We start from the raw sequence: 25,248 nt of genomic DNA, 5'->3' as shown, positions 1-25,248 counted from the left end.
GAAGTAAGGGGCTGGAGACATTTGTAACCACCCTGGTAAACTGAAAATAGGTTCTAGGGTGATGGACCTTCCTCTTTTAGACCTAAGGGTCACCAGGCCCAGCAGGCATCTACTCCTCTTGTTCTTCTAGGCTAGCTAGCAGGAGGATCCACCCCATGAAGTAAATAATTAGGAGGGCCTGTGCACAGTACTATTATAATTTAGTAAGAAAATCAGTCTGTACCCTAGTAATTCCCATTCACTTTTTATTTCCCTCATCTCTGAAGGGGAGGGCCTGGGGATGGTGTAGTAGACATGTAGAATAAAATGTAGACATTCTATTCTTTTTTCCCTTTCCTTTCTCTCCTTTTTCCCTCTAGCAGAAAATGACTTGCTAATCCTGGGAAGAAGCTACCTGTCTGAGTTTCTGTTGGGGAAACCCTGGTTGCCATGTGCCTGACTTCTTACAGGGAGACAAGGGGGTTGTTTTCTTTGAGTCATCACTGATTCACTCACATTTGACTATTTAAAAAGAAATACCTTGGGCTACTTAACCAGTGTCATTGTGTTCACCAGGGCTGTTATGGAGGCCTTTCCTTTGTGCACATTGTTGCACTAACCTGTTCAAGTGATTTGTATATCTGAATCCTCTGCTTGTTCTGACATAAGGATCTGCAGACTGAGGCAGAATAAAGGTTCATCTGGGCAAGTGACTTGTCTCCAGTAGTGGCTATAAGGAGATGTTAATTTGATATTCTCTTAATACAATATATAAAGTTTTCCACTATTTTTTTTTTTTCACAAGACTGTAAGAGATGCTGAGGCCAGGACTGTGCTAATTAGAAAGTTATTGATTATGAAACCTTGGCAGGGGGGACACACAGAGATTGACTTAATACCTCCAGCATTACATGACACAGTTACGAGAAGTCAGAGGGACCAAGGAGTTTTAGCTTTGGATGTACTTAGAAGTAAGTTTCGTGGGTTTTGCTCTAGGCCTTCCGGCTCCTCTGAGAGGGCACAGTGGAAGACATAGGGGTGGAGGCCGGTGCTGTCTCAGGCAGGAGTAGCTACAAAGCCTGTCTTCAGGATGCAGACAAATGGCTTAATTTTGGAGAATTGGAAGGTGTCTGAGATGTTAGGGCAGCTGAAGGGAGATCAGTTGTTATTCACTGAAAGCTTAATCATACATTTGGGTTATTTTTTTGTATCTTCATTACTGCTGGTCTATGTTTTTCAGTAAACACTCTCTTTTAACCTTTGTTTTCTCTTGCTGACAAGGCTGGTTCTGAGTGATGTGACACATGTTTACTGTACAGTGGGGGATCCTTTAACTGGGATAATGGGATGCTGTCAGTAAGTGCCAGTTCTCCAACGAGCTACTGCAGGGTAGCCCCGAGCATGGCAGTGTTTGTCTCTGCAGCACCTTCTTGGGTCGCTTACAGGGATGACACTCCAAAAACTAGGAGAGAAAGAAATGTCTTCCAGTGACTAGCAATAACCGAGAAAACTCTGGCATATGGCAGGCTTTGAAAAGCACTTATGGTTTTAAGGAGAGAATGTGACATACAGATGTTGGGCTAGCATTAAATAGCTATGAATGAAAACTGGACAAACATGACAAGTTCTCTGAGTTTGCATCCTGTGAGCAGAGCATTGCCTCACATTGAAGGAAGTGTCCTAGCAGATAAGCCAGTCACAAGAGGAACAGGATTAAAAATTATATCTGAATTTCTTGGAGTTGAACTGTGGATGGTGGAACACATGACTTGTAGCTGTTAAAAATGAGATAAAGGTTTTTGTGTTACTTTAGTGATAGCCCTAATGAAGAAGACTTTTGGGAAGTGGGAAAGGTCCATATGACTTCAACTACAGCTATATCCCTGGACTGGTAACACCTTCTCTGGAGAAAATGGGCATGTGGCCAACCAAGCTTAAGTATGAGCTCACCTTCCACTGGGATTGCCCGTCCTGCTTTCTTGAAAAGCATCTGTATGCAGAGCTTATTTGCAGCATTCTTTCCTTGGTTGTGGTTTGTCCTGTTGGAGACAGAAGAGGAAGCTTGATCTGGCTTCACACCTTATCTTTTCTCCCCACATGAAGGCAGGCAAAGAGCCAGCAGGAGAGCAGCGAAATACATTTTGGGCTGGAGCACTTAATCTCTATGCATTTTCCCAGGGAGCGTGGCTTTTCCCTTTTTTTTTTACGGTATTTTTGTGATACTGAATGATGTCTGTTCATCTGATATCCTTGAGAACTGTCAAAAATAGGACACTCATGTGAGTTGCAGGATTTATTTACCTTCCCCTAAAACACAGAAAATTCTCAAAACACAGGAAGCGTATTAGAAGAACAAATTGTTATACTGAGGAATTTCAGAATGGTTACTTTTCTCCCTGCTGCTCCTGCAATAGAGACCATCGGGGGCAATAGCAGAGGTGTATTTAGCCAGGTATGGAAAAAAATAGAGCACAAACATGTTTATCTTTCTCTGTTGGGAGAAAACACATAATTTCTGTGTAATTTGTGATAGTAGAAAGGGAATTAGAGATGCCCTGGGCTATGCTCTACTGAGATGGAAGGGAGGCAGAACAGGCAGGAGGCAAACAGGCAGAAGTGCATTTGCTTGGGAAGCTGAACAGGGTTTGATAGAAGTAAGAGGGAAGCAGCCAGAGAGAGAAGTGGCTTCTTGTGTTCTCAGGCAGGAATTCCCCCTCCAGACACAGTTCTTTGAAAACTTTCCTGGCTAGTAAGAGCAAGACAATCTCTCGTTGATGTAATGAGAATAGGAGAGCCTAAAGACATCACCAGTAGGAATGTGCGAGTTGGGGTAAAATAAGAACTGATTGCACCTTAGAGTGAAATAAACTACTGTGAGAGACAGGCAGCGTTAGTGGTGATTTCATGCTGGGTAAAGCCAGCGGTGCCTGGGAGGCATGAGAACAGGATATTTCCAGACCAGAAAGATTCCTGATAAATGCTGGGTGGTAAGCGTTTCCCTCCCGCGTGACACTGCTTTCGCTGTAGCATCGCTGTAACGTGGTTTGCATTCTTGGTCAGGATCGGCATGAGACTTAGGATCTGCTCTGGGGCTCTGAATTTCCTAAATCTGTATTTCTGCATGTCTTAACAAATGTCCTTCGACTGTGGTAGAATTTCCTTCTGCATGATGCATGGATCAGTGCAGATGGGGTGTACCTGACACTGTTAGCTGGGTCTAAGAGGCTTGCCAAATCCTCAACAGTGCTTCAGAGCGGGCCCCAGACAGTTCATAAACAATGGCTTTGCCTGCGTATGGGAGAGCTGCTTGACAACTTACTTAATTACTAGATGGAAAGAAGTTTAAACATTAAGAACTGATCCGTGTGTCATGTTTTTTAGGAAAGAAAGTAGTCTGAGGGAATCGCAACATTATTATCCAACATATATGTAGAAAGTCATAGAGAATATTCTCCTCAGTGCTGTTTCCTCTCAGTTTTGCTGTGGCCCATTTACACTAAAACTTGCAATAGGAAAGTCAGGTGTGTTTGACACTGCAGTATACTCAAGTTAGCTTTGATATCCAAAGCAATCTATCTGTGGTAACACAGACCATTGCATGGGCTAACTTACACTGTAGACAAACTTAACCACGGACAAGGTTCTTAGAGGGGGAGCAGATACTTGTGTTGTCTGCAGCTGAGCCTGTGGGAGAGAGCATTTTCTTTTGTGAAAGGAGACCTGGGCAACAGACAGATGTTCACTTTGCCGGCAGCTGTGCTGGTTAAGATGTTACCATCCCCAGATGTTCGATATTCCCATCTTGCATACATTCCTGTCTCCTGAGCACCGCCAGTGGAAGGGAGCCAGGAAGCACTTGCTAAATGGGCTTCAGGCAAAGTCAGCTGCATAAGCTCAAGCAGCTGATACAGGTGGCTTGAGATAACCTGACTGCCTTTGCCTGAAACTCACGCAACCCTTCTCCTTGGCAAATCTTTGAGTATGAGATAGCCTCCAGTTGGTAATGCTTAGATTTGGAAGGCAACCATCCTTAGAGTCACAGCTGCTGCCCTTATTCAAGCTTATCCCTTCACTTGTGTTGGTCAGGAATGAGGTAAATGTTGTTTAAAACCATCTTTATGGTCCTTACGTTTTGAATTGCTGGAGGCCTTCTTCAGGTAATGAAACAAATCTCACTCAGGGCTTATCTGACTTATTCCCTGTTTCTTAGGCCCCTCTGTAAGATTAAAACTGGGTTCTCGTTTATTCCTTACTTCCAGCACTTAAAGCAAACCTGGCTTGGAAAATCTAAGCTGGTCTAATGCTGAGTGTGGAGTATCTTGTTGTAGCAATGAGGCCTTGGGGTTTTGCTTGCAGTGTTTGAGGCTGTGAGTTCTCCACCTCAGTGATGTGTGAGCCAGACTTGCCTGTGCTCAGCCTCCCCTCCAGCAGAGTGGGTAGCTGCTTCCTGGAGAAGATTGAGCAGAAGGTTACCAGTTTCTGGTTCATTGCTGTAGGTGTTTGGAGGTTCCCAGCAGAAGTCTCCTGTGTACAGGGAAAGCATTTTTCTAATTAAAGCTGTGTAGCCATCTTGCCTAATTTGGCCACTGGGAAACAGGCAGCTGAATGAAAGAAAACGGAGGTCTGGTGTGGGATCACAATGGGAGGACTCGGCTGGGGCTGGCTCACAGACCTGGCATGGCTGAATTCTCAGCTGTCCTTTTTCTGACGAAAGCTCCCCAGGAACCCACCAGCCAGAGCCCTGCGGTGCTACTGCTGCAAGACAGACTGCTGCCACAGGTTGCTCGGGCTCACTGCTGGATGAACAGTCTCATAGAGTCTGTGGTGCAACTGCATGGTAGGGAAGACAAATGAAGCAAGGGGATTGGATTTGTTACATGAGATAAAAATGGCAATTTACAGAAGAAAAGTATTTCTGTGAAAAACACAAGTCCCCAAAGATGGGGAGGAAGAGAGAAAAGACTCAGATACTGAGAGAGAAAAGGAGGGGAATCATTGGTGTCAAAATCATGTCATCTTGATGAATGTTAGCTTTTTAAGTGCCCACACAGTGCTAGCACAGCCCTGTGTTCCTGCTCGGGTGGTTGTTCTTTACCAGCAGACGTGACCTGTGCAAGCTTTGATTTGCTCCTGTGTTTCTGTGAGCCACTCTCTCAGGGCTGTGTACAGGAGGAAAAATTTCTCCGTCCGGGTTTGCAATGGTGAGGGATCTTTATGGCTTTTGGATTTCTAAGAGGGATTGAAGAAATGAAAGCTTTCATTAGAAATTCATTTTTTGGCTAAGAGAAAAGCAGCAAGGATGAATCAGAGAGGAATTTTTGCCAGTGCCGGAGATCCCTGACAAGGAAGTGCCACAACAGATTCCCACCAGCGTGTCTCAGTTCAACTCTTTTCATTTTTAAATTTCAAGTCCAAATAAACATTATTTAGAAAAAAGTTTACTTGGGGTTTTCCATCCTTTCCATTCCATTTATTTAACTTCCATCTGATTAAATGCTCTGTATAAAAGAACTGTTTTTTAAACAGTCTTGGTGGATTAGAAGCATGGAGAAATGGAGGTTGCAGATTTCTTTTTGAGCATTACTGGTGGGAGCAAAAAAAGAGAGGAATTGATGGTTTTCCTTTGAACTTTGACAAGCAAAATGTTGCTTTAGAAATATGTTAGCTGTTGATTTTAAGGTGCTCTTGGTTCTTCTGATTTTTGATGGAGAGGGACTTTAGTAATTCTCTTCAACATATACTGCAGGCAAATTTTTTCCTTGTTTTGCTGCATTTGAAAAAAGCTGCAAATGCTGGATTTCTGTTTCACTATGTGTCACTCTAATAGCACTCTGAAATCCTGCTTGTAATTAAAAGGTTTCACTCTGGGGAAAAAAAAGTGCTTTTTCTCTCTCTCTCTCTTTTAATGAATTTGCAAATGGGACAAATGCATGGTACAATCTGCAAAGAATTTACACCAAAATAGAAGAAGCCCTCTTTGTGAGTGTCTGACATCTATACAGGTTTTTTCCTCCCTCCCTCCCCTTTCACTCTTTTAGGAACAAAGAGTGAATAATTACTTCAGAAAAAAAGAATCCATTAAAATAACTTCTGTCAAATTCAGCTTTGGTATAAGGAGCTGCTATTTCACTGTGTTCAAATTGCCTTTGAGTGGCATTACTTTATTTTGTGTGTGATTTTGGCCGTAAAACCTTACCTGACTACTCTGGAAAGCTCCTGGACCTTTCTTGAGAAATCCTTGCATTAGGAAATATCCTGTCCATGGTCTCGCTTACACAGAGTCCATTGTATCTACTTAAGAGTTCTGGTGCTTTTGAAAATCTGAGGTAAATTTTTTTAGAGCTTTGCAGTAAAGCTGGAAAGAAGGAAGAAAAAAGAAACGTAATTCAGACCTGTCTTGGCTTAATGAGATTATTACGGAATAGACTGATTCCTTTAGGATTTGCCAGGAAAAAAAAAAGCTATAGGAAAAAAGGAAAAACCAAACATAGCATACATCAAGTTAGTTGTGTGTATAAAATTACACATGAGGAGTCCAGAGTTTGTCTCAGATACAGTAGTTGCCTCATACTCTAGAGTGATAACGTGACTGATCATCCTTCCTTGCTTCCTCTTAGAAAGAGGGGGAGAAAAAGAAAAAGAGAGAGTAGTAATATATCTTCTGTTGTTAACGCTGATACGCGATCTAAAGGGATTTGAGCCAACTTGGAGAACTCTTTGAAACCAGCAGTAAAATTAATTAAGAAAGTTTGAGAGGGCTACGGATGGAAGGGATAATACAGAGAATATTTCATTTAGCTTTGAAGAGGAACCCTTTCTAAGCAAGTGTTTCACATTTGGGAGGAGGGCCGGGAGGAGGATGAAATTGCAAAATAATCCCTTTTTCTTTACATTTCTTTTGGTTACTCCAGATCATTTAAAACAGAAGTGAGTTGAGGGGGAAGGTCTCTCACACACACAAATCATAGTGTTGTTATCTAGAGAGTGATGCATTTTCTTCAGTCTTTGCTTAAAAGACAATCCTATTGCTTCTGGTACATGCGCTTTCTTAAATGTCATAGGAAGAATAGGCAGCATTTTGAGGGAAGGTCCCAGCAGGAATTTATCTTCATCCTTGTTTTTCTTCTTCTATTTCATTTATGTCTGAGGAAGAAGCCATGCCATGCCTGTGCCAAAACAAGAGCACTGTGCTGCCTCTCCTAGGACAGTGCTCTTGCTAATCCCACCTGGAGAATGCCTGGCACACAGAACGTGGTGGCCATCCTCAACCACTGAAAATGTCGGTTAAACTTTCCTTCCCTGAAAGGCAAAGTAGATGTTTAAGAGATTTGTTTTGGTTTTCCCTTTTCAAGTCCTAATTAGAGCTGAAGACAGTTTGCACTTGCAGATTACCATCTGGACAACCTTACTGCATGATTTTTACGGAGGACTTGGGAGAAATGGAAGTCTTAACATCGAAAATAACCTTTTTTATCTAATCTTATCAAAACACGATGTTTTGCAAATCCTAACCAGGGCTTAAAAGTGAACAAGATTTGGCAGAGTTATGCTTACATTTGCAAAAAATTCAAACCTATCTTTTTCTGCAATCTGAAAATGAATGAGTGAAAAAACATTTTCTCCTAAAGAAATAATTAAATGATTTTGAAAATAAAGTCCCTGTAGAGTCTTTCAACTATACAAAAAATGGAGCTGCCAGTCAGACTCCTCTGGTGTTATTGAAAAAATACCAGCTTAATGTCAGTCAAAATAACTTTTTTTTCTTTTTAAAATTTTAATTAAATGTTTGATAGATCCTAAAAATTAAGAGTTCAGGAACATTAAGCACAGCCAATAACAGAAGTGCTTGTCACCCACAGAAAAGAGAAAAATAGAAAGCCCTTAGCAAAGGCTACTCTAATATCAATTTAACTTGGACACAGAATATCAGACCTCATGCAGGCTCGTTTGGGAAGACTTACCTTCTTTGGCCCTCTGTTTCTATCATCCATGGCTATTTTTAGCCTCATCTGTAAAAATATATTTTTTGCTGAGGAGCAAAGGCAGGATAAATTGCAGAAAGCATGTAAGCAAACAAAGACATCACAAAGCTTATAGGAGAGTCACAGTTGCAGTTTTGTTGAGCTGCTTGCCATTTGTTCCCTGGTTTTGTATTACCAGTTTAGATCATAAAGCTGCTCAGGCAAGAACTTGGTCTTTTGGCCTTTTTGTTTATGCTTAAAGCCCACAGCTTTAAGTAAATACGTTAACTACTCTTACAGGAGAAGATCTGCACTGCCCCACTCCAAAGAAAACTTGGAAAATTTTGTTGTCATTTAGCAATAACGCTTTGTACAAACACCTATAATAGATGTGGGCAGCTTCGAGTTCTCAGCTCGTGGTCTGCCTTTTCAGGGACTTTTTACTTAGGTATAGTGCCATGCTAAGAGGTCAGTGTGGCCTGCAGGCAAGCCGGGATCAATGTCTCATCTCTGGCCAGCTCAAAACGTTGAAATAAGGAGATTTGTCAGCACCCTTCTGTGCAGCCATGCTGGAGAGGTTTTACTGTCACTAAATTGTCTAGGATAACAACCTGAGCATAGTCTGAAGCGAATGTAGCTGGCTGTGGAGAACAGCTACCATGTGGGGTAGGACAGCTTTTGATTATTCAACAGGGGCATTTTTGTGCCATTGAGTAACACACCTGACTGCTCACTGTTCTCCCAGGATGGTATGGGTTTCCACTGGTAAATCCTTTACCATGTCTGCCAGTGCTGTGGAAATGGATAGTTGCTGGGTCTCAGGTGGCACAGGCTATTGGCGTGTGCGTGAATTTTGCCCAGAGGGACTTCCTAGCTAGTGTGGTCCATTCTTACAGCTCTAATTTGCTCTAACTGGTCACTAATTGGAAGATGGTTTGTCTTGAATTGCTGATGGTTAACAGCCACCTTCTAATTGCCGTTTGTTCATAAGTGTGTTCATGGTTTGATTGTACATAATTATCCTTAAGTGATGTTTTCTTTTGGCATGCATTTCTCTGGGAGGCAATGTGAGTACTGAAGAGCTCCTCTGTGATGTAGGGTAAAGACATAGGCGGTGTTCTTTGTGTGTATGTAGTGAGTAAGACATAGGGCTTCATCTGCTGTATCTACTAAGAGTACTATATGCATGATTAAAAGAACAACAATTACCATACTAAATACATGAAAATGAATAATAGCCTGTTAGCTGTGTGAGCCAGAAGTCTGGACTCCTTGAGTTCAGTAGAAAATTTTGTTTTGTGGTTGTTTTTTTTTTTTCTCTCCTTCTCTCCAGGAACCCCAGGAGCTACATACAGCACTTTTGTACGGCATCTTGTAACTTTAGCAAATACTGATTCACAGAAATTGACAGTCAGGTGGAAAATCCCTGTTAGGGATGCGCAAGCCTTCCTCATCCCATGAGGAGCAGGCTGTGGAAACCAGCCACTCTCTATATCTAATCAGACCTAACATGTGTAGCACCAGTGACATGCTAATAAAACTGTCAGGCCTTGGGATCAGTAATTTACACCCATGTTTTTAGATCCTCTGTAAGAAAAAAAGAAACTGTCCTTGTGGATGAAAAATGATGTGTGAATCTGTAAGGCTAGGCTGAAAAGAAGCAGATGCTGACATTTCTAGAGTTAATATTTTTGCCTTAAAAACACATCTGTCATCAGCTTCCACTTATAAGAGTGGAGGAGCACTTATCTAAATAAACATGGCAGCTCTTTTATATGATGGGCCTGTTTTTTAAATAGTATAAAATATTGTATCATTTTGAAAGGTAGAGCTGCCATTAGCGTTAACTCATAATAATAGGTTGGAGTGTGTAGCTGTTCTCTGGTTTAGAATCATTTCAAATGACACTTTCTCACATTATCAGAGAATCTCCCTGCAAGGCCAGCATGAGCAGAGGGAAGGTTAATAACTGGAAGTGCATCCAGCTGAGAACACTGCAAATGCTGAAAACCTGCTGAGGAGAGTTCTGGATTGTAATCTCAGGAGCATGTTAAGAAAAATGAAGAGTAGGGGAAAAAAAACCACAAGAACTTTTGGAGAAGTAAATTATCAAAGTTCCCTGCCTGTGGGATGAGAGTTACAATATAAATAATTCACATTTTTTCAATGTCTTTGCTCTGCTAATTAACTTGCTTCTTTCCAGTAGTTCAACAAATCTTACACATAAAAATGTATGATTCTGTTTCCTATGGGAATCTTTAGTGAGTCACTTTACACTGATTTTTAAGACCATTTTACATCATTAGGCAGGTACAAAGGAGACTTAACAGGGCCAAGGAGAGACCTACACCAAAACCAAATTCTATTTGTTTGCTTATTATCTCTCTTAGGGCCTGCTAGTGGCTTTTGATGGTAAGGCAGTAAGCCAAAGATAGGAATGCATTCTAATTTACATTTCCAATTGCATGCCGTGCGACCTCCATTCTTAGTCTTAAAGTAAGTATTTTCTGAATTGTAAAATGCAGAAAGATCTTCCTGTGTGAGAAGTCCCAGAATGTGAAAAATTCTTCCTTTGGGGTATGTGCTCTCTTCATTAGGCTCTAGAAACATAAACCTTTCTAGACCACCTGATGGTCTCATATAGATCTTTCAATTTTTGACTGTTTGGTGGTGTTGCTTTATCAAGAAGTTGATGGAGTGCCTTCGCCTCAGGCTGCGCCTCTATTCTGAAGTGCTTTGGTTAGCAGGATGTTATTGGAAAGGGAGATACAAGTATTTCCAACCCCTCTGGCAGTCTTTCTGAATGAAGTCGGCCATGTGCTGTGGCCTGAACAAGGTCTATGTATATGGCCTTGCAAAGAATTTAGATATAAGACTATCCATTTTGTGAATATCACATGAGCTTAACTAGGAGATAAGTGCCAATCTGGTTGGCTTGCTGTAATGGTGCTGATCCAGAACAAGAACAGCAGCAGGCCTTTAGGCAGGTGCCGGAAGAGCTGGCCTGGGCAAAATATAGCCAGCCCTGGCATGCTGTAGGTGTCTAAGTGGTTAAACCCATATTTCTGTAGGGCCTTCGTCATGCCTAAGCTTTCCCTGAGGAACCTACGATCTTTGTAGATCTGGGCATCAGCCTTTTACAGATGCATTGCTGCCAATGAGAAGCCAGTAATTAGCAACAGGATCCCCCACAGAAATTAAAAGCAGTAGCTGGATAGGAACTTTATGGGGAAAACATCTCAGAAAAGACAGGAGGGAGCTGAGTGTATGTCATGTTCCATGCAGGGGCATGAGGGAGGAATGGATGACTTAGGTTTCATCTGCCCTCTCCCTGTGCATGTGCAGATGGTTTGCAAGCTAGGAAGGAGGGAAAAAGCTGTGATTCCCCTATCAGTCTTGCTAGCCAGGATTGGGAAATGTCAGCATTTGCTGCTGATGCTTCTGTAAATCATTACCCCTGGAGGAAGGAAGAAGCAGTGAGGAACTGTGACTTGTAAATGATCCCTAATCAAAGTGCTTCCCAAGGCTATTCCTGAAGAGCTGCAGATTCCTCAGCACCCCTTGCTCAGGCTTGTGTTTAAGACTAAAATGTGTTACTTTCCCTTGATCACAAGCCAGAGTGTGCCCTACCCTGGAGTAAAGCCAAGCCATATCTCTGGGGCGGGACAGCTCTAGGTAGTACAAAGCAGTGGAATCGTGCACTGTGGTATTAGGGATGTTGATATAGATAACTACCATTGGCCTACAGTGAGTCTAATCCTACCCACTTCAGGTAGACTGAAGCTACCTCTGTGACTGTTTCACTGTAGGAACAGTTTTGTAACTTCCTCATTTCATAAAGGTAGCCTAGTTTTCCTAAAACTTTATTTCCAAGAAATTCTCTGAATGAACTGCAATTTAGCACTTTCTCTTGCTGAAGTCTGCATAACACTTTAAAGTGTATTTTTAACCCTCTTTGCTAAGTGCTTAGGACAAACAGGATCTCCTGTTAATGAAAACCTTTGATGAATGCATTAAGGAAGCAGTGCATATGTAATCCTATATTTCCTGAGGTTACCTCAGCAGTATACGTGGAACATAACATGTAAAGAGAGTACGTGCATGTAGAAAGGTCTTGAAAAAGCTAGAAGTAGTGTCCTTACTACTACAACGACTGCGTGATCTGTTTTACCATGGATGCTCTACAGATATCAGTATGCTTTGTCATCAAACCTTCAGGCAAGGGCATCCATAAATTGTAGAAACAGCCGGTGAAGGATTAAGTCTCAACCTCTCCAATACCTCATTGCCCTGCATCACTGAAGGATATTTGTTCTTTTTGCTTGTGAATGAAACAGTGACTTGGTGTGGGCTATTCTGGCAAGTTTTGACCTAGTAACAACTTTTCCAAACTCAGGTATGTAGTCACCTTTTTCTGAATGTTGTGCTTTTTCCCTCTTCCAAGAGCAACCCTAGTTGGTTTTATTCATGACCTTTTTTATACATTTGCACCTCCAAAAAATGAAGCTTCAAACCATACAATGAAATGAAGTTCATATTGTATACAAGAAAGTATTCACACTGCTGAAAACAAAGCCTTTATTTTGTATCTAAATGCCAGATGTCAGAATTTGGGCATTTGGAGACTTAATTGACTTGATTCTTGCAATTTAGTCCTGCAGATAACTTAAGGCAAATTATTTAAAATTAATGCTCTAAGGCGAAGCTGTGCGGATACATCTGTAGAATTTCTTGTCATGACCAAGTATTTTAAAGAATGATGATGAAGTGAGAGTCAGAATTGTCACCTTTCTCGGGACCACAATGGTACTAGTATTCTGCATGTGCCAGAAACACGCTGGGGACGCTGGAGGGATTTAATAACTGTGTATCTCTGCAAATGGACCATTCAGAAGGAAAAGCTGTTCTCAAAAGGGAGGCCAGTACTACACTGTAATGTGGGAATTGGAAGTGGGGGTGAAGGTAGTCACCAATAGCTGCCAAAGTGTGGGGTTTATAGGAGTACCGTTTAATGTAGGACATAGCAAGAAAACCTTGTAAGGTAGTATCACAAAGCTTATGCTGCAGAAAAAGAAAAAAAAAAAAGGAAGACCTTTGTGCAAGTTTATCTTATGAAAAGCAAGTGCTATTTATATAAATACATGTGGCAGTGGCTACCATTTTGCAAGCATCGGGTTAGGGCTTTGAAACATTATGCAAATGCACTGGTGGTGTATACACAACTGTACACCCACTGGACTGTACTTCATGTGTTCTTGACGCCAATGAAAACAAAGCAGCCTCCAACTGATTCAGGGGAAAAGTCATGGCTGCAAGAACCCAGGACCTGCTTTACAGAGCTACTGCTCTGCTTCTAATAACTGAAGTTAGCAAAGTCCCTTGGATTTAACCCTAATTTTCTTATTATCTGGGATGGTATGTGAAAAAGCTGAAGAAGCCTGTTAGTGGTTTTAATAGTTTTTCTGGCCACAGACAGTTTCCAGCATAACATGTTTTATTGTAATTTTTCATAGAAACAGTTCTTTTTATAAGAGAAATAAATAATGCTGTGCCTCACGGCAAAGCTTCTATAGTCACTGGAGACCTCTGGTCTAACAGCTAAATTAATCACGAATAGCTGAACTCTTTCCTGCAGTGGCATGCCAGAATTGTTTCCTTGCCAATGTCTTTGCTTCCTTTCTGCTGTCCCCGTGAAGCTTCTGTTCTTTACCCCCAAGGTGGTGGAGAGTTCTGCTCTTTTCTGCAGTGTGGCGCTGCCCCCCTGGCCCATTCCTGCTTACACAGTTACCTCGGCTCTTTTTTCACCATTGCCTGGTCAACTTCTGGGGCTTTGGTTCAAAATGCTGTCATCCAAAACAGACTGAAAATCAATGGAAAGACTCCCACTAATTTGTATGACCTTTGATGCAGTCCTTGCCTACATCCCACCTTAAAATGCACCTCTTGCACCAGGTGTATGTCTTCTAACTTCCAGCATTATAGAAAGTCATTCTGCTATAGTGAGTGCTGTATGGCACTAGATCCCTACCCATTTTCCCTAGCAGCATTCAGAGAGATGACTCGGCACCATTTGAGTGCATCCTGTGCAGCAACTGGCAGGGACATTAGAGGGGAAGCATAGCCTGTAGGAGGGTGTCTAGTTTATAGGAAACACCAAGACATGTGTGGTGGGTATGTGCAGTGGTAACTGTGGTTGCAGTATTTTGGTTAGGTAGGTCTCTATTAATAAAGAGCTAGTGTTAATTTCAGAAGTCTGAAGCCTTTTGATACTACTACCCAGCACGGACTATACAGGGCGCAGTGGCAGCAATCAGTTTAACGAGACCTGCAGCAAGGAAAAGAGTTTGATTAGTAAGTGTGTGAAATGGCAGCAAGTGGTGGAGGTGATGTGAAAGGATTCAGACTAGGGGAAAAGCTGGATTTGAGATGCTGGCCATTCACTTCCATGCTGAAAGCAAGAACTAACCTGCTATGTCGCATTAAGCATTGTTGGTAAAGTTAGGAATATGAAGATAACTTTAGGTACTCTCTTACTGGGAAAAAAATTCTGAGAAGTAGGTGCTGTGTTGCTAGGAATAGTGCCTGGGCTAACTAAACAGTCCACAAAGGCATTTGAGGTGCAGTGTGAATCCAGACATTTTTGAGATGTACAGAGATACTGTTGAATTTTTTTAACTCACTATCAACTAGCCGAAGAAGGAATAGGCACTTTTATTACAGGGTTGAAAGCTCTGCCTTCTGCATGGAACTTTAGAGACATTAAAGAGTACCTAATGAAAGACAGAATAATTTGTGGGACACGTTATTTCTGCTTGCAGGAGAGATTTGTTGAGAGAAACAGATCTACCCCTGGAAAAAGCCTGAGTTGTTGAACTGTCCATGAGAAGGATCAATAAAATAACTGCTCCCAGAGCAGAACAAGTATATGGGCTCCTGCTGAAAGCATCCAGCATTCAGGGTATTTGCAGGCCAGTCTGGAACACACGTATCATGAATCTGTGTAGGTACTGGGGGTAAAAAAAAATCAGGAAAGACGGGAAGAAAAATGCCTCATCTCCAGGGAATGGTGCAATAGGCATGGGACACAGACCTGTCTTAGGTCCCATTGCCCCTGCTAACATAGAAATAGAGATATTGTTCCAGGAGCAGTAGAAGTAATGAAGCTCTGTTTCTACAGATGTGTGGCCCTTGCTCCTTTATCTGCCCTGACTGCAATAATCTGAGCTTTTTTCCAGGACCTCCATGACACAGCACCAAGCAAAAGGCAGGAGGTCTGGGAGGTGCTGCCTGGACGGCCAGCTGCTGCCTGACACTGTGGGATGCTTTCTGGTGTCCCTTCTGGGAATGAAATTGGGGGTTCTTTACTTTCTGCAGCAGTCTGGTCTTGACAAAACTTGTAGGAACGTAGTGTCTTTGAGATCCTAATGTCATTTTGATTTTTGCTATTTTATCTCTATATACCTTTTCTGGAGGAGTCCTTTGATCATTTGTGGCTGGAGCTGATCAGGGATTCACAAGCTACAGGTGTGCCTCCTTTGTGCCCGCATAAGCCTTCTTTCCTTAGGAACTCAGCCTGAAAGGGGAAAAAGTACACACAGTGATTAAATCTTTGAAGGCTTCCAAGTAAAGAGGGGTTATTTACAACATCACTTTCAACAGAGCCAAGAGCTCAGTGCGCAAGCCCTGGAGGGGATAGGGCTGCTGGCTGTTCAGCTGTTAGACTCTGCAGCTAGGCTGTTGGGTCAGCGAGAGATTTGATTTCAGCTGGATTGTGAAGCCAGATGCAGTATAATCCCAGTGACACTTCTGCACAGTGCTATTAGACAGGAGAAATATGACTAAGTGCTGGTTGTGCTGAGTCCCCCCGCTGAGACCAGAGCACTGTGTGACCTTCCCCGAGGAGCCCTTCTGCAGTCCAGCAACTGTGAAATTTTAGGAGCAGTGTCTCTGCCTGTGCATACTTAAGGAAAGCTACTGTGCAACCCAAGATTTCATTTTCCAGGATGTTCCCTTTCACCCAAGGCAGTAAATACCCTGGTCCTGCACCTCCTCCCACAGGAGAGTTGGTGCAAGTTGTCTTCTGAAACCTGAAAGAACCAGGACCAGCAGCTCCCCAGCAGTCTGATTTCAAAGTGGAGAGCTATACCCCAGAACAGCATGCTTCACTCTAGAGAGTGGAAGATGCTGTGATATTTCATCAAACACACACAGCACACCACTTCCCTCTGAAAAAAAGAAAATGTCTTTTCTTCATCTAAACAATCCCAGGAAATGTGGCTCTTGAGAAGTCGAAAAGATGGCAAGACAGAATTGGCTTGGCACTTACACGAGGCACTTTGTACACATGGTGTTTGGTTGATGGAAAGCATGACAGTATTTAGAGGCTTCATCCTACCCTAAATGACTAACTAAGGGATAATTTAGTTAATTCCTCAGCAGCTGGATACAACCACATAGAGATTAACTTCCAAAAGAGGGAGGCTTTTCAGTTCCTGGTTTTAGGTCAAGATGTTCTAAGTCTGTGCCACTTTGCAGTCATACCTGCAATCTTCTAGGAGCTCAGGACGTGAATTTACATTAGTTGAAGACAACTAATGGAACTTTCTTATTAATACATCTTGTTGATGACACACATGGTACCCCTAACAACCTGTACCGTAAGGGTGCACATGGAAGGAGAAATAGTACAGTCAAACTCTTACCTGAGGGAGAACAGCAGGAAAGGATAGTTTAGGAATTGTGCCTTTACTTTTTCCCAGAGTTTGCTCTAGAAATTTATTCATTAGAATTTTGCAGCTTACTATTCTAATATGATAGCTTTTAGGCAATTTTTAAGACATTTAAGGCAATAATTTATATCTATACTGATCTGCATGATCTGGTATTAAACCGAAGGTGACCTCTTTAGAGCATTTGCTGCACATTCAGTTCTTAGGACACCACTTTAGACTGTCACTAGGACCACTTTCTAAAGCCTTCCTATAGCAGTGATACCTCAGCAAATAGGATTTGAGGTCTAGAGCCAGAGTTTGAAAGTCTAGCACACACAAGGCAATATAAATACCTGTTATTTTGAACGGAAGGTCAAGATCTCCCTCTTCTGAATTTTATCCAATACTTTCTAAAGAGGCATTTAAAAAATCCTAGTCTAGACAATAGATCAGGCTGCAGGGATGTGGGAAGGTCTGGCCTGTCTGTCTGTCTGTTTGCTGAACTGATTGATGTGCTGTTTGCTTTTATGCTGGGAACTGTTTTGCTACTTTGTGCATTTCCTAAAAACCTTATTCCTGTGACCCTTCCAGGGAACTTTCACGGCTCTTTCAGGGACCCTGAAATACTGTGTAAGGGTGAAGTTACTCCCAGAGTCTGTCTGCCACATACTGCTGCTAGCATAAGATATATAGGTGTGTAAGTATAGAACTATACTTATATATTATAGCATAAGAACCAGAGTGTCCTTCATCTGATTTGGGAAAGAACACCTATTTTATTTCCAAATTAAAACCCCACTCTAAATACAGTATCCTCTCACTTTTGAGCCTGAAGTCTACTTACGGGGCTGTACATAGGATTGTAAACCCAAGGTATGGGTTTACAGCATGTGATTCCAGCGGTGTCTTGAAGATGTTTGCGTAGTACCTGTTGCTGATTTGTTTTAGGTATTTAGGACGTGTTTGGGAGGCAGCAGAAGTCTTTACTCTCACACAATATTTAATACATTAGACAGACCTTCTGGTGACCAACAAGTGTATGCAAGCCAATACACTATCCAATTCATGTAGGAAGACTTATATACATCAGCAAATGTGGTGTAGTGAAATAGGAGCCCTGGTATGCCTTAATCTCTTAATACTCATCTCTATCTGAATCTCAAATGATATGTCTATCTCTTCAACAGCAGATTCCTACTCATTGCCTTTATGCCATTGCTGTTACAAAAATGATAATGTTTGTGGTGGCTGTGGACACCTGCACTGTGCTAGAGCAGTTGAAGAAAAACAGTCATACAGTTGTGTGTTTATTTGGCTTCTCTCGCCACTGGCATGGGGCAGACAAGTTGTTGAACTTTGAAAGGTATTTTTCATGCTGGTGGTGTAAATCTTTATAGCTGGAGACAACCTTGAACATCTGTCTTAGTTCTTACAGCAACCCCTGCTGTGGCTACAGTGTGCTTCTGACCTTGCTTTAAATATCTGGAATATGTATCCTGGAATTGAAAGAAATGTAATTTTGTTACCTTCCCCCGCCCCGTAAGGATAGACTCACTGGTAGCAAATGAAACCTTTCACACTTCTTCTAGAAGGAAAATTAAAAATAAATTTCAATAATCCACTGTGAGCTGAATCCTAATGTCAGCACTTAGATAAAATATTCTGCAAAATCAATGGAAATTTCACTTCTGTCGGAGGATTAGCAGAGTCTTTCAAGCACAAGGTGAACATAGGGCAAAACTAAGGAGGAATCTTTTTGAGATGATTTATAGCTTCACTAAAACACAGAGATAAAGCCTGAAAGTGAAATGGAAGATTAGATGCCCACAAGAAACATGGTTCTTGATAACACTGAAGTTAACCTTTAACATTAAATATCATGTATATAAAATATTATTAAGCTTAGACATACCTGTTATCAGTAGCAAACCAACTGGGAGTATGGAAACCTCTGTTCTCCTCAGATTTCCTGAATGCTTTCAAAGTCTGCTTATGACAAGGGCAGCTCTGCTGTTGGTGGTCACTACTCTCGCCTACATGGTAGATGGAGCCCAGGGCTCTTGGAGATTAATTGCAGCAGGCTCCCAACCTTTGGGGATTTTTTTCTGCAGACATTTTTCTCTCCATCTGTCCTAGCATGCAGGCTGCATACATGCTGTGCACCAGGCATGTGGGTAGCCTACCCAGAAACTGCACTCTATCCTTCATCCACCATCTCCAGCAAAGTCAGCCACAGCCTGGGTGGGTGTGTCTCTCAACTTTACCGAGTTTCTTGTGTCTTTATTGAATAGTGAAGTATCATAGTTGAGGTAGGAGCTTAGCAGAAGTGGATGGACGGGTAGCTAGACTAGGTCCATGCTTTCATTTTAGGAGAGACAGTTTGTCTGTCTTTCTCAAAGACGGACCTCTCGTGGGAGAGTTAGAAACTGCTATTTCATGTCCCCCTCTCTCCTGTCTCTTGAGAAAGCTGATGAGATGAGATGATACCTCAGTCCATACTGCCCTCCGAGCAGATGCCAGGGAGCCTCTTGCTTTGTTTTGCAGATAAGAGGTGGCAGCAGGAGTTACTGTGTTTCTGTTTGTCTCTGAGGTGGATAGTGAATCTTTTCATTGTAGCCTGTAGATTTCTTACAAAATCTGTTACCTCCAAAGGACTATGGACTGCAAGCAGCATCCCCTGTCTAAGGCTTCATATAACTATTGCTCCAGGATTTATTTGCCTAGCTCTTGAATAGCATTTCACACAGGTCACAGGTGCCACTTGTACTTCATTGGTCTGCACTGTCTTCCAGTTCAGGTTTGGTTTTACTGGAAGGTGTTGCTTCAGACCTGGAATATTCTGGGTGCATGGGAGGTATTATGCTTAACAGGGAAATGTGAGCTAAAAGCTGTAGATGTAACTGGGAGGTGGAGGAGGCACGGTGTTTACTGTATAGTTCCCACCCTGGCTTAGGCTGTCCAGAGCCAACTTTTTTGCTGTCTGCTCTCCAGAGTTATTTTTTCCCCTTGTTTTTTCTGTTGAACTTTTATTGCACTGCATTTTCTACATGGCTCTATTCCATGCAATTTAAAGCACTGGCAATGCTAGCTAATCCTGCTTTGAAAGCTGGTATTCTGAAGTCTTTGTAATTTTTGAATTGTGATAACTGAGGCTTTCAAGAAAATAGAAATATCTTGTATGTTTTGACATTTCCTTATAGTGCCCAATGAGCTATCTCTCTAAGCTCTGTAGGGCAAGTAGAATTACACTTACTTTAAGTGGTACAGGTTGATTTGTTTCAGACTGTTTTTGAACTTGCACCCTAGCATGATATTCAAGTCTGGAAGATCCTGTCTGGAACAGAAGTGAGCTAGAAAGCATTTTTGATGTTAAAAAGCAGCATTACAGCCAGAAGCAAGAGTAGCAGTGGGGTATAAAGAGAGATGCAACTGGAGTTAGTTTTGAGCAGAGGAAGGGCCAGTACAAAAAGTATAAAAGGAGCTATAAACAAAAGGCTGAAATGAAGAAATATTTAATATTATACATAACATTTCATATCAAAAAATTCTATGCAACAAACTGCAAAGGCAATGTCTCAATAATGTGCTAAACCTAAGCTTTGATTCGCTCTGTCAGAGAAGCAAGACTCTAGAGCAGTTCTGCAGAGGCATAGAGATGTGTGAGTACTAAATTCAGAAGCAAGGCTGCAAGAAAGAACCTGCACTTACCATGTGTTGCAGCATTGCTTTATCTTCCATGGATGTCTCCCTGATCCTGTCACCAGACTGGCTGAGGTCTCCATGCCCTACTTTCCCATTTGCTGAATTGTCACCAAAGTTTGAGCTTTGTCTTCTCTTAGAATTTTTCCATGGGGTGAATGACAGCGCTGCGTCAAGGAGCTCTACTCTGGTATTTTCTCTTGCATTCTGCACCTGTGTCTCTTCTCACAGAGCTATTCCCTGAGCATCATAAGGAACATCAGTGAAGAATTCATTTCATTTTGTCAAGCTTCTGGTCTGACCCTAAATTTAGAGCAGTCATTTCAGTCTACAATAAACTCTGTGTTCCTGCATGCCATAGTGAAAGAATTACGAGCAGTCCTTAGCCATGTGCATTCAGGATGCTTTGGTGGCCCCATGGGACAGGTAGACTTCAGTGCCTGAAAACTTATTACAGAATGGGGGTACAGTCAGTATGTTATTTTCTGTATAATAGTGTATATGTGGGTCTGTCCATATGTAAAAGCTTTTTACATGATTCACTGAGGCCATTAGGAGTGGAATGGCATACCATCATTTCAGGCACAGAGCTCTTCAAAATGAACAACTTTTTCCATCTTTCCCCAGGGAGCCTCGAGAGGCATCCAGCATGTAGGTGGGAGGAGACTGTTCATAAGTCTTCCATCGCAGCATTCAGGAACACAAAGCTTATTGTTGGGATGAGCCTGCAGCTCTGAGTGATAAATAAGGCAGGGCAGTTAGATGAAAAGGGCTGACTTCTCTTGCTAAGACAGAGGTGGACTGATTTTTAGAGTTTAAGAACCTGGACCTCTCATGAGCGTATGGAGCACTTGTTGTTAGAGGGTCCAGAGCTAAACACAGTGTTCTATAAGCATGGTGAAGTAATGAGGCAACAGAGCAGAATGAAAACAAGGATCTCTTTTGACTGATTTTATCTTAGACATATATTCTGTGCTTTCATCTCTGCTGTGCTTTTTGCCTGTCTCTGTTTCTGATATTCGTTGATACACCAGGATATATCCAGTCCAGGTTGCTTTTTTTTTGTTTGTTTTTTGGCCACATTCATTCTCAAAATTTCATATACCCTCTTGGTTTTCAGTCCTCTGAAGAAAGCAGACCTTCTGGGTTTGCATAGTTGGACTCGGAGTCTAACAAGAATGTGCTTTCTTAAGTGATTTTGGCTTATTTGGTTTCTGAGGTCATGGACATAGTGGAAGAACACCTGCTCTCATCTTGCTTCAGCACTTAATCCCTGTCCCAGACAAGCCTAGAAGGGCACGGCACAGGAGGTGAAGAATAATATAAAAAATTGCTCAATAATTTTTTTTAACATCCGGACAGGTTCATGGATAAAGATTTTATTCTCCCTGGTTTTCTCATATCCACACTAAGAAGTAAGATAGAAAGACACTGTTTCTTCAACTATTGCTTGAAAGAATGAAAAAATATGAATAATCCAAGGTCTCTGCAAGCAATATAGAAAGTGTTGAAGGACATCTTGTACACGCTGCTTGTAAGCCTGCTGCAAGCAGAAATTTCTGTTGGCAAATACTGCTTTGGCTAAGGCTTTTCAAGACTTGTTACCAGTCTCTGTGGGTGTGTGCATGTCTACTTGACATTTTGCTTCATTTTATTTTCTAACTGAGCCTATTTTCCTTCAGGGTGGCAGGACACAGTGCATCCGAGAAGTCTGCCCGATTCTCTCATGTCCCCAGCACCTCAGTCATATTCCTGCTGGTCAGTGTTGCCCCAAATGCTTAGGTGAGTGGGTTTTTCCATTGGAATTTTGTAATTAATATGATATATTTCTGTGTAGCATCTTTTATACCAGTATTTCACAATACTTTTAAATTCTGGGAAGTGGAAGACAGTATTGTTCAATGGAGTTTATAATCTACAGGTTTAAACAGGTACTCAGAGTAACTGCGTAGGGTTGTGATGGGTAGTACTAAGCAAGCAGCTGCAGAAGAGCATTTGAGCATAGACCAGTTGGCTTGCTTAGAGAGACAAATATAAAGATGTTTTCCACCTTCATTACATGTGTTTTACAAAGGAGGTTGAGGTGGGAGGAAATGTTTTATTGGAATTTGCCACAAGAAAAAGGCCTCACCCTCTCATATTTTTATTCAACTGTGCATCTGCATTCTTGGTTTTGAGGAAATGCAGGTCAGACAAAACTTCTGGACTGAAATTACATTCTTAGAAGCTGTTGTCAGAGAGGCCAGGGACCCAGGAGTCTGCCTCATGGTTGCCTTCTTAAGGTGGAATCACAGTTTCAGCCAGGAATATTTTCAATTATGTCTCTCCAACACATTTTAAAGGAGTAAGTCAGAGGTTCTTAAGAAGGGCTAGTTCTTCCAAGTCATGCCAAGGAAGGCAGTGACTTTTGAGAGTCATTATCTTGCCCTTACCATGTCCACAGATCCCACAGGTTAAGGTTCCTCAGCCTGTGTCCCTCTATTTCATAAACAAGGAACACTTACATCCTACCAAGTAAATCAGCTTAAACTTGGTCTATGAGGTTGTAACTAGGTTTGGAAAATTTTCAGAGCTGAAAACTCCCAGTTCTTCAACAGAAACTTTTTGTCTTTTTGACCATATCTTTAGTACTATACAATTTCTGTTTCCAGGACTAGGTTAGGGGTACAGAGAAGTCTGGTCTTGGAGGCAGCAAGCCATAGGGAATTCCAGCCTCTCATAATACTTAATATTTTTGACTGCTTGAAATACACCTGATTTTATTTATTTATTTATTTGCTAATTGAGAAGTGCTACAGATAAATATCTGCCTGGAACATTTAACCACAGCGCCAGAGAAGAATACAGTAGAGGAATGGAATGGAGAGAAGAACAGTCCAAATGCTGAGCTTCTATTTTGGTGGAGAACATTTTTCCTTTCCTTCTGTAAAGAGTCCTCTCCTGGTCCGCTCCATCCCATGCTTTTCCTGGCTGAACTTTCCCCTCCTGGATCTAGGCATTTAGAACCAGCTTTAATTTTTGACTGCTTCATGGAGATTTTTCTACAGATTCTTTTTCCCCCTCTTAGAAATATCTGTAAATGAGTTCACTGATAATAATTATTTTCATTTTATATGGTCTTCAGCATGTCATATACCTGTGAAGAGATAATGTCTATTCACAGGGAAGTGTTGGAAGTTTTGGAGCAGAGGTAGCGTCAAAGGGTGTGTAGCACACTGCATGGCAGTTGGGAAAAAGAAATGTTTTCAGGGGTGCTGAGGCATGGTTTTTAAAGTATCATGTGAAAGACCTCCCTGCAATTGAATTCCTGATACTCGGTGTATATAGCTTAGAAGAATGCAGTAGACTCTACTGGGACTTGAATTATTAGCTTAACTAGTGGTTATGAGCCAGCAAAGCCAACCATTAAGCCAATATCTTCACCACCACATCTTTTAAAGTGGTAGCTCCTTTGTCAGTGGTTTTTTACCAACTATTTGAACTGGGTTGGCCACCCAGAATTGTGCTGGATGGTTTGCAAGGCATTGCAAGAGGGTGTGAGAGAGAATTAGACTTTTGTTCACTTGTTGACATAAATTATGTGATTGAAGTCCTGGCCCCACATAGAGCAGCAGAAGTGTTGTTACAGGCAGGATTATGACTAGACTTTGCCCATAAGTGGTGCATGGATGTAAAGCAGTTCCTTTTAGGGCTACTGAGCATCCTCAACTGATCTCTTATGTTAGTCCTGCAAGAGGAATTAAGCCTTTTCAGAGACACAAATTCAGTAAAAGGAAAGCTGGTTATGCAAGCACAGATTAATCCAAGGTAGCTAATTTGTGAGAGGGAGATGTTTAAATTGTGTCTAACTGAACAATAGCAATTATTTTTTAACTTTTTTTTAATAGTTATTTTAACATTAGATTTTTAAAAACTCAAGGCTAATCCAGTGGGTTTTGGTGTGTGCTTTTCCTTTTGTTTGCTTATATCTCAGAGGAAAATGGAAGATTTTTCTTTTAAGCTGTTTTACATTTATTAAGAATTATTGAAAAGGGAAGGAATTGCAGTGTGCCAAGACCTCATGGTCTGAGAGCTAAAGTATTGTTGTAGTGCTTAATGACTTCTTGTGTGTACTTATAGTGCCCATTCCTTACCTCGGAACTGATGCCTATCTAACACCAGACCTCAAAAATGATAGGCCGTGAGACTGGCAGCCACTCATAAAAGAACTTATTAGTTGGCTGCCACCAAAAGTAAACAGGGGAAGGTATTCAAAACCAGGTAGATAAGTATAGTGATTTCATGTGAGTTATTGTAAAGAGCTCATGTTTATCTATCATAATGGTCACTTGTTTAAAATAAACTATTAGGAAAGAAGCTGAGGAATAAGAGAAGCTTGCAGAACTGCAAAGTGTGTCGCAACTGGGATCTGAAAGCGCTTGCAGGAGTTCAGGACTTCAGGAAAGATTTTATATTGATGCTGCCTGTATAATGCTCTAAATGGTGCCTCACTCTCATGAAACCCAAGTATTTTATGGGTTATGGAAACTAAATATCTTGTGTTGCCCTCATCCTGCTCATAAACAATGCAAATGACTGCATTTCTTGCAACCTTGTCTGAACATGGTTCACCAAGCTATCTTAATGAGACTGGACAACACCTATGATTTTTTGCGTCGGTGCCACTGAGTTGATTTAGTTTGGCTGCTGTGAACCCCTGAGGTAGATATGCTAAAACCAGTTAAGGCCGCTTTATTTGTTAAGTTATTGCATTAAGTTAAAGACTGTTTAAACTAGTTTAAGTGTACCGACCCTAAGAGTTTGCGGTGCTTACTTCTTATTCCTTGAGCTGCACTGTGCACTTTATGATGAGAAGGAGAAGAAAGATTTTCCAATATAAACATGCCATAAATCATATT

At 41.6% G+C, this 25,248-nt stretch overlaps 1 protein-coding gene across 6 annotated transcripts in view; it reads left to right on the top strand.

The window, feature by feature from the left end:
* The window catches only part of BMPER (BMP binding endothelial regulator), a 153,992-nt gene that overhangs the window by 53,711 nt on the left and 75,033 nt on the right, over positions 1–25,248 (top strand). For all 6 annotated transcript variants that reach the window (XM_075083606.1, XM_075083607.1, XM_075083605.1 and 3 more), the window contains one exon: positions 22,033–22,132. In XM_075083606.1, coding sequence (XP_074939707.1) covers positions 22,033–22,132 — 100 coding nt within the window. The remainder of the gene's footprint in view (positions 1–22,032; positions 22,133–25,248) is intronic.

The sequence above is a fragment of the Phalacrocorax aristotelis genome, chromosome 2, assembly GCF_949628215.1.
Source record: "Phalacrocorax aristotelis chromosome 2, bGulAri2.1, whole genome shotgun sequence".
In the NCBI taxonomy this organism is placed as follows: Eukaryota; Metazoa; Chordata; class Aves; order Suliformes; family Phalacrocoracidae; genus Phalacrocorax; species Phalacrocorax aristotelis.
The sequence above is the reverse complement of the archived record's forward strand: the minus strand, read 5'-3'. Positions and strand labels throughout refer to the sequence as shown.